We start from the raw sequence: 10,003 nt of genomic DNA, 5'->3' as shown, positions 1-10,003 counted from the left end.
AATGAATTGTAATTTTGAAACACATGAATAAAATCTTGACCACTCACATGAGATGAGGACTCTAGTCATATCAGTAACCTTATAAAAGCTGTGTTATTCTACATGGGGTGGGGGCGCCCTCATGGGGGCTGCCATTTTATTATCACATGACCAGCTGTATACTCACTTAATTTCAGTCTTGTTATTGGACACTTTGACTCTTGAATTAAATTAATCATGGCTTGATAATAGAAAAGTACATTTCTACAATGGCATCTGTAACTGAAAACTATTGATTTTAAATTATGCTGCATCCACACCACTAGGTGTCACTCTAAGTCCAAGATGATACGAGCAAAGCGATACTGGTTGCACCTTAAAGGTCGCATCCTTGTAGCCTACCGGACCTGCGTACGGTAAATGCCGTAAAGCACTAAATCACTGATTTTATTAAACTATAGTCATGTTTACATGTATAATGCGCATGTCTTGTCACTATACTTTTGAAACTAAGTGTATTTAAGCGTTTCTGGACTGGCCACATTAACGTCCATTGTACGTGCTTTAATTACTGTAGACTGCGATTTCTGCTTTTTCTTTTAAATAAATGAGGGATGAGTCTAAATATTTGTTGTGTATTAATCAACATTATGCCTTAAATGTTGTCGATTGGGATTACATTGTATCGAGCCCGGAATATTCCTTTAACTGAAGAAAAAATCGTCTTTTACATTCTGAACAGTCGTTGCTGATGTTCTCGTAACGTTGGGCTGTAGTTTGTACCTCCTCGCAGTAGATGGCAGTAAAGCAGTAGAGCCTAAAGTAGGTTGAGGTTACTTACAAAACAGAAGAGAAGGAGAGCAGAATTCCTTCCACAGAGACTTTCGTGATTTACCCTCCAACTGCCCCAGCTTGATTGCGCATATTTGTCTTTTGCCTCTGTTCTTATCTGGCAACCACTGAGATATGTTCGCCGCCAGGAGAGCTTTGCGTCTTTGCCAAAGCGTGGCAAATTTAAGTGTCTCGCGACGTGGATGCGCTGGTGCTGTTCAAGTAGACGACATCGTGAACGGTCTTACCGAGGAGCAGATGCAGGTATCCGACACAACGGGTTATGTTTCCGCCAGTCGAAGTTTGTGAAATGTCACCGCTTCTTGTTTAAGTCACACTAAACCACAATGTTTTGAAGGGATGAGACGCGCGGGCTTGATCACATGATGACGTATGATAGATTAATTCGTTTAGTCGCTAGTCATTTATCAGTAGATGCAATATTCAAAGACAATTAGTGCGTCATGCATATTGTCCAAAAAAATGTCAAACACACACGTTGTGTTCTTGACCTTGCACTACATAGCCAGCATATACACACACACACACACGCGAACTACAAGAAACATTGTTTTAAACCAAGCTTACGCTTAAACTTGCATATTTCCGGTCAGTCAATGTTTTAATGTAAGATAGTCTGTCGTTTATTTCTCCGATGCTTGTTTATATATTAATAAAACTTGGTGGAAGGGGTGTGAATGAAAGGCGTCTTTTGATTGGACAGAATATATTCTGACGTCTTTATTTTTTATTTATTTCACCATTGCGGCCCATTGTGATGATTTATTTTGAAAGAAAGATTTGAGTTCAGCATCCTCTTCCCTGCAAAAAAAAAAAAAAAAAAACTAAACAAGTCAAACCAGCCTTGTTGGACGGTCTTAACTGGTTGTCCAGGGGTTTTGGGCACTTTTAGCTGGTCAGGCAGGGGTGGTTCTAGATTATTTTGACTGGGGTGCTGGGTGGGGTCAGGTGTGTTTGTATGGGGGCAACTGTATTATACCTTAAATGTCTCCTGTACACAAATAAAACATAATTTGCTGTTTTAATATTTGCAGCCATGCCATTGTTTTTTAAATACTATCAAAGATTCCCAAAATGAGGGATGAGTCTAAATATTTGTTGTGTATGTAACAATTTGCAATTGTTAGAATGTGTAAAAAAAAAAAAACATTTAACAAGTGTTTAAGGCAGAACTTGCAAGGCAGTTGCATTGAACACTTGGACACCAGTGCCATTTTATCACAGTGTGTGGACTTTTCAGACAAACACTTATGAACCATAAGTGAATATTTAATAAATATTTAACTTAAACTTTACTTGCTAAATGTTATTTTGCAGTCATAATGCATTCATGTTCTATTTATTATGATGTGGGGTCACTGAACTCACAGTAGGATGGAAAATCATAATACCACTCTTGCCATTCTCCACTCTAAGGGAGCCTCTGGGTGGGCCATGCCTGTTGACATGGAGGCACTAGCCTACTTAGAACTGCCCCTGCATGGAAGGAGACCTTCTTAAACCAGCTTAAGCTGTTTTTGGCTGTTTTTATAAAAAAAATATTATTGTTATTTCAGCAGTGTTAAACCGGATGCTCTAATTAGATGCTAAATCTCCAAACATGCTCTCAATACATAAGTAATTTTTTAAAGTTTTTGGTAGCTCCCATGCGGTTTGTGGATAAGCTGACCTGTGTTTGTCATATAAACTTATTTTCAAATCCAGCTCAGACAAACAGTCCAGAGATTCTGCCAAGAGAAGCTTGCCCCCCATGCTGATGAGATTGACAAGACAAACGAGTTTCCTCGTATGAGGGTAAGTTCCTGAACATGTCAACTATTTTGTATTCCAAGGTATCTCAGTAGTCTCTCTTTGGCAGTCATGATTATGTAATAATTCAAGAGAGTGTTCTTTTCTTTATTTCACTGTAGGAGTTTTGGAAGGAGATGGGTGATCTTGGACTACTTGGAATCACAGCTCCAGGTTGGACCATTTACTTAGCTGCTTTTAGATATAATATTCTTGCTATAAACTGTTAATGAAGAAATATTAAGCATAATCGCAGATTTTACACCATTGGGCCGAAAGGTACTCATTGTAGAACCATGACGTTCCGTGCCGACTCGTCGGCACAGTTACAGTTTTTATTTTCCACTGTGGTGCTGCAAAATCAGGATTTGAATGCAATGACTGAACAAGTGACCAATCTCGAGTCGCAACGTCACTACAGGCATTTAATCAGAATGGTCATTTGAACTTATTCCAGATAGCTTGGGAAAGCTATCTGGAAGTGCAGAAATCTGGGCTGGACACGGTTTGTTATCGAATAGTACCGAACTCTGTTTAAGTGGAAATGCTACTGCAACTGTTCGGCCTGATGGTGGAACAAAACTTAATCTGATGGGGAATGTTAGTGTCTAGTGTCTTTGTCAAGATATTTTTATTTTCTTTATTGATGTGTGCAGCGGAGTATGGCGGAACGGGATTGGGCTATCTCGATCATGTGATTGTTATGGAGGAGATGTCTAGAGTGTCAGCCGCTATCGCACTCAGCTATGGAGCACACTCTAACTTGTGTGTAAATCAGATGGTTCGACATGCAAACCTGAAACAGAAAGAGAAGTACATGCCCAAGGTGCGAGTTAAAACAAAGTATTTTCATTCACATGTCCTTTACATTTTTTTTAAAAAATGGGCATTTAGTAGAAATGTTGTAATTGAGTACTCTAACTCACAAAAAAACGATATTAATAATAATTAATATAATAATTAAGTAATTAATTGCTCGTAAATAAAAAATGTATTGATAAAAAAATATGATCGTGCTGGTAACGTGCATGTAAAATGGCTAGAAATAGCATTTTAGCTTAGTGTAAAGTTGACAATTTACACAAGGTTTATTTCTGTACCTTCAGTTCCAACTTCTCTGTCTGCTCGTATGAATGTAACACATCATAAGAAAGTGTTTCTCTGCTGTTCAGAAGCACTTTGGATCACATCATTTATATGTATAAATGTTTTCATCTGAACGGACTAAATATTAAACTAAACAAATGACAATAAAATGCAAAGTAATCTCTTTAGTAATCAAAATACTTTTTGAATGTAACTTTATTCTAAATACAAATGATTTAAATTGTAACTGTAGTGGAATACAGTTACTTATACTTTGTATTTTACATAACGTACTCCCGTTACATGTATTCTGTTACTCACCAACACTGACAGTATGTATGTACTTCAGTTGATGACAGGGGAATATGTGGGTGCCTTGGCCATGAGTGAGCCCAACTCTGGCTCTGACGTGGTGTCCATGAGACTGACAGCGAGAAAAGAAGGTGACTGGCCTTATTATTCATCACTGTGTGATATTATAATAAGCACTTTTACATCAGTTCCATGGAGAAGTCTTGAGTGGTTGGATATGCATGTATGTATTTAGCATTGGCAATCTTATCCTTCTCGTTTTGATCTGTCATCATTAAGGGCACCACTATGTGTTAAACGGTAATAAGTTCTGGATTACGAACGGGCCTGATGCAGATGTTCTGATTGTGTATGCAAAGACAAACCCAGAGGCAGCGGCTCGCGGGATCACTGCTTTCATCGTAGAGAAGGTTAGAGAAACTGATCCGATTCATATTGGTTAATTATATAATTGATTTGTTTTTAATAGTAAGTAATAGATTTGATTGACATATTTTGGAAGACATATTCAATGCATAAGCATATAATAATCATCTTGCTGTTTCTTAAAGGGTATGCCAGGATTCAGCACTGCACAGAAGCTGGATAAACTGGGAATGAGAGGATCCAGTACCTGTGAACTGATCTTTGAGGATTGCAAGGTTCCAGGTGCGTGATTGTGCATTCATCTATTATCCCTGTATATGAGTTTTGATTTTGTTAAGGCCCAACCACATTTTAAAATGTTCTTTTCATTCTTCTCAAATGTTTCAGAGGAAAACATATTGGGCCCTTTGAATAAAGGCGTATATGTCATGATGAGTGGACTGGACCTGGAGAGACTCGTTCTGGCTTCTGGACCCGTTGGGTAAATGTTGCTCAGTTTATTTCTAGTAGCATGTTGAGAAATATATGTTGAGCTATGAACAGTTCATTAGTTTATATAGTTTATTATTGTTTATCATTCATATGTTGAATTTTTTTCAGCATCATGCAAGCTGTGCTTGACCATGCAATTCCCTATTTACATGTTCGGGAAGCATTTGGGCAGAAAATTGGCCACTTCCAGGTATGCTTTTCAGTCTATAAAAGGCAATTTTGAAAATGTTTATGGTTGTCAAATCGCAGCAATCGCTGATTTATGATGGTGCAACACATACTTTCTATTTTGTAAGCTGGACTCTTCAAAGTCAATTTCAAAGTTTCAAATTTTTGTCTGGATCTATTAAGGTATTACAAAATACATAAAAAATGCCTTCAATTTCTGAGTATATAGTCATTTTCTGGGGAAAGTAAAAAATGTGGTGTAACTGTAAGAAATCGTATATGATACATGATTTTCTAAGGCCTCTACATCAAAATGATCAAAACTTTATGCAGTGTACTAGATGTCTACTGCCTCCTGGTGGAAGTTTCTGTGCTCTTCTGAAAGTACATTAGAAGACCTTGGAATATGATTTCCAAAATGTCCGTCTTCGTATTCTGACGCACATGTAGCTTTTTTTTATGTGAAATATTTGCAGATTATGATCCAAGTAAATGTGACTATTAGTATTGTTACTGATATTTCAAAATAAGCATCTGCTGAATTGAAGCAGCTTGCGCTTGCTTAAATTTACGAACATTATTTATTTGATAGAAAAGTCATGTTGAAATTCATGTATCAAATGTGAGACAACAGGCTTTTGATGTACATCTTTCCACCATTCCATTTATGCTCACCACCACCACCACCACAAAAAAAAACAATATAGAGTTTCAAAAATACCAAAATCTAATTTTAAGATATTAAGTGTGAACTGTTAAGTATTTTTATACATGCAGACTGATCTGTCATTATATGATCTCATTGTTTTTCATTATAACAATCATGATAACATCTAACTATAATCTCCTGAGACAGAAAAATAAAAAGTTTAAAATTTTGCTATTTTAAATGTCAATGTAGTATCTCTTAAAAGCTCATTGTGTCCTCTTAAGATACCCCAAGATTTACTACTGTGGCAAGTTTGGGCTTAGAGAAACTACAAAAAAGTCTAATAAAAACAATAAATTACTTTGCATCAGGAAGATAATGACCTTTAAAGAGCCCATATTATGCTAATTTACAGGTTCATAATTTTATTTTGGGGGTCTACTAGAATAGGTTTACATGCTTTAATGTTCAAAAAGCAGATTATTTTTCTCATTCTGTAGATTTCTTTTGCCCGCTCTTCATACTCTGGCCGAAATACTCTGAATTACATCCTGTCTCTTTAAAGCCCCCTCTTTCCGAAAAGCCCAGTCTGCATTGATTGGTCAGCTGGCCTAGTCTGTTGTGATTGGTCAACCGCGTAGTGTGTCGGAAATGTAACGCCCCTCACCATAACCAAGTTTCAGCTACAGAGTCTTCCTAGGCAGCTCTGTAAACACTACTTTCACTATGGTAAGTGTGACGTCGTTTTTTGCCGTACAAGCTCTAGTCCGATAATGAAAGTTCGGAAGAAAAAGCTGATCGACCGAGCTACCTTCGCAAGCATGACTTGAGCAGGACGTTTCATAGTGGTAAGTTTTAATTTTGAAGCTTTCTTACAAGTACACTGATTATTGTAACCTAACAAAGCTTCAAGTAAATGACATGTAGTCCATCTAAGTCATCTTTTGCTGGACTGGGTGTATCCAAAAGATTTTCGCTCAAGATATGAACCGAGAACAGGGGCTTACTCCTGGTTGGACATTTACGGGGGTATTAGAGATTTAGTGAGCAAGTTAACCGTGGACTACCAATAGCGGCCGTAACATTACAGCATGTAATTATATAAGACTCTTGAGATTGTTACACAGTTTTAAGTAAAAGCCGGCCCACAGCTGAATAGTAAACCCTTACCAAAACAATAACATTGGATAGCAAGATAGCCGAGCACTACTGTGGATTGCAGATGTAAAATTACCATTTGTAAAAATAAATTAATCGATCTCCACATTTGATCACTATTCACGATAGTAAGAATGAAAAACAATCTGTATAGTTTTGCACAGTTGTAGGTAAAAGTGGGCACGCAGCTGATTAGCAAAACTATTTCAACACAATAGCATTAGCTAGCAGATTTGTAGAGGCCTACAGCTGTGCACAGTGTAATCAAGCATACTTACAGGTTGTGATCTGGCAGTGCCAAATTGTCCCACCAAAGTGGGAATGCACCATATTTCATGGCTAACCGACTTGAAAATCCAGCATTGATTGTGGTTGTACTGCTGAGGAATAGTGGTCAAATAAATTATAACCACAGCTACTTCAATTCATCTGCCTTTGGAAGTCCAAACAAAGAGGTTTTGCTTTTGCAGTGATGAAAACGGCGTCTTCTCGACATGGCGACAACACTAACCCGACTCATCCTGGCATCGGCTATAACTACCTTTGTTTGAAGGCCGGCCAAAGTAGCCTTTAGGCGGGCATTATGCAAACGTGTTACATATTGACGTAGGATACTTTACGGATGAAATGGCTGGACTACAATCAAGCAGTTTCTTGTAGTTCTTGAGCAGTGTTGCTTATGGGAGAGAATAACTCCCTTTTGCAAGGACTTTGTGCTTTGTACCTCACTTATGCTTAAGGATTTTGTCTTTCATTTAAAGCATAATAGGGCCTCTTTAAAGCCTGATGTATCAAATGTGAAAAAAAAATAATGTATTAAAAAAAATATTTTGAAAAGAAATTTGAAAAAAAAAAAATTTTTTTTTATTATTATCGTTATTTGTTTGTTTTATTACGAGAAACAAGCCGTGCAATGTGCTTTTTATGAAAAAGCTAATTTTGTAATAATTATTTACTTTGAAAATTATGTTTGGGTGATGGATTTAAATGGTGGGGAAAGCTAGTTGTGGTGAAACAAAAAAAGATGAATGAAAAATTATTTCAATGTTGTACAGAACAGAAAGGCTTTAACAATGACAGAATTGCTAATAATGCATTAACTAACTTCTGTTTATAAGACTTTGTCTTAGCAATAAAATGAATTATTTCTGTCAATTCACAAGCTCATGCAAGGGAAGATGGCTGATATGTACACACGGCTTAGTTCTTGTCGGCAGTATTTATACAATGTTGCCCGTGCTTGTGACAAAGGCCATTTCAGTGCAAAGGTAAGTGTTTTTTAAACAGTTTTCTTTTTATCTGCTTTGTTTCATGTTTTGTGTCGGGAACTGATGCAAGCACCCATTCCAGATTGCGTACTAGCAGTATTGATTTGTGATGTTGTTGTAGGACTGTGCTGGGGTAATCCTTTATTGTGCTGAGAATGCAACTCAAGTTGCCTTGGATGGGATTCAATGCCTTGGTGAGTACGTAGTAGATAGCACAGCAAAAATTTAAATTGCTCCTGATGTACTTTACAGAGAAGTCATGTAAAACCCTTCCATCCACAATCATTCTAATTTCAGCATTATATTACTGCGTGAATAAGCAGCAGAGAAGTCAAACTTGTACCAGTTGATATTTGAGTAGATGCTTTGTTCTAACTAGTCTTTACCAGCACATAAATGTAGTTTACCTGGGTTAAAATGTAGTTTTATTTGTAGTTGAAATGGTTTTCATGTTTTAAGACCTAGTTGACCTCACTTGTTTGTTTCCACAGGTGGAAACGGTTACATTAATGACTACCCAATGGGCCGCTTCCTAAGGGATGCTAAACTGTATGAGATTGGAGCTGGCACTAGTGAGGTCAGAAGGATAATCATTGGCAGGGCCTTCAATGCCATGTTCAAATAGGAGTCGCCGATGCTAAATTCTACAGAATATAGGGCTGTGAAATATACTGTCATGAAATTACCTCGTTGAATGCATTTTAATTCACATGATGATTAATGTGTTTAGTCAAGAGGGATGAATCAAAACTACAATATATACTTGTGTATGTTTTCTTTGGACTCTCTGTCCATACATGATACAGTGGTCACACACAAGAACAAATGCACAAAATAACATTGCATTAACTGGACTTTTACTGCTCAACCTGTAAGTGATTTTCAAAAGACAGATCCTGAATTATTCATAACAGACTAATTGCACTTTGTGAAAAGATCTTATGATGACACACACACCCAGGACAATTAAAGTTTTTCCCCAGAAGTCTTTGTCATGTGTCTGGGGTGTTTCTGAAGTACATGTGCAGGTTATTGTATTGTTACTGTTTTTTTCTCAAAACATTGTCACTCTTAACATGTAAACTGTTTTGCATTTATCCCCTGCCCTCCTGTATTCACATTTTTGGGGGGCTTTTTCTTTTGTGATGAAAAGTGCTTAGAGCATATTTATTGCAGTGAATGTAATTTAAGCATTATTTTCCAGTCAATGTAGGCTAAACTTCAAAAAACTTGTATCCACATATCAAAAGATTTTCAGAAACCTGCCTTGTGAAATGCATCAGATGTTTGTTAGTTTATTTTAATAATGTTTAGAATAAATAACTCAAATCCTCTGTCTATAGGGTGGTTTCTATTCTGTTGTATTTCAAGGTGTCACATACAGTACTCTAACCATAGTAAATCCACACTCTCAATTACTTTTTGAAGACATTTTTACCCCCCAATGATTTTAAGGAACACCAGGGTTCAGGAAAATTTAAATTAAATTTCAAATTATTAAAATTATATTTGAATTTAATTAGGCAATTTAATTTTGTGACAAAACATAATTTTTTTTATTTACTTATGCCTATTTATCATCTGCACTCATAATAATTTTAAGATTAACACATTTCAATTTCATGAGGAAATTCCATCAAATTGAGTTGTGTAATCTTTAACAAATCTAAAACAAAAATTTAATATTTTAAGTTTTTCATTAATTTTAAGTGATTATTAAATTTGATTAAAATTTGTAATGAAATTGAAGAGCATACATCTTAAAAATAACACTAAACCTTTATTTTTGAGTGTGAAATGTAAAATGTTTACCTCAACTGTATTTGTATGTACTTTTGTATTTAGATGCACCAATACCACTTTTTATCTTCCAATCCGATTCCGA

The 10,003-nt window shown here is 36.3% G+C and overlaps 1 protein-coding gene across 1 annotated transcript; it reads left to right on the top strand.

Annotated features, from left to right (window-relative positions):
* Positions 1-810: 810 nt before the first annotated feature.
* On the top strand, positions 811-9,450 carry LOC127662642 (isovaleryl-CoA dehydrogenase, mitochondrial-like). Its single transcript, XM_052153922.1, has 12 exons — positions 811-1,074; positions 2,536-2,625; positions 2,742-2,793; positions 3,276-3,445; positions 4,055-4,148; positions 4,297-4,427; positions 4,569-4,665; positions 4,771-4,864; positions 4,984-5,065; positions 8,014-8,118; positions 8,240-8,312; positions 8,610-9,450. The coding sequence occupies exons 1-12, from the start codon at positions 946-948 to the stop codon at positions 8,741-8,743; spliced, it is 1,251 nt and encodes a 416-aa protein (XP_052009882.1). The 5' UTR covers positions 811-945; the 3' UTR covers positions 8,744-9,450.
* Positions 9,451-10,003: the final 553 nt, after the last annotated feature.

Source organism: Xyrauchen texanus, chromosome 22 (assembly GCF_025860055.1).
Source record: "Xyrauchen texanus isolate HMW12.3.18 chromosome 22, RBS_HiC_50CHRs, whole genome shotgun sequence".
In the NCBI taxonomy this organism is placed as follows: Eukaryota; Metazoa; Chordata; class Actinopteri; order Cypriniformes; family Catostomidae; genus Xyrauchen; species Xyrauchen texanus.
This window is presented reverse-complemented; position numbering and strand designations above follow the sequence as displayed.

What these genes read in the sequence shown, in the direction of transcription:
- LOC127662642 (XM_052153922.1), top strand. Translation starts at nt 946, where the DNA reads ATGTTCGCCGCCAGGAGAGCTTTGCGTCTTTGCCAAAGCGTGGCAAAT. An exon ending in TTACCGAGGAGCAGATGCAG is followed by an intron (nt 1,075 to 2,535) that starts GTATCCGACACA and finishes TTTCAAATCCAG; the next exon opens with CTCAGACAAACAGTCCAGAG. An exon ending in ACTGACAGCGAGAAAAGAAG is followed by an intron (nt 4,149 to 4,296) that starts GTGACTGGCCTT and finishes GTCATCATTAAG; the next exon opens with GGCACCACTATGTGTTAAAC.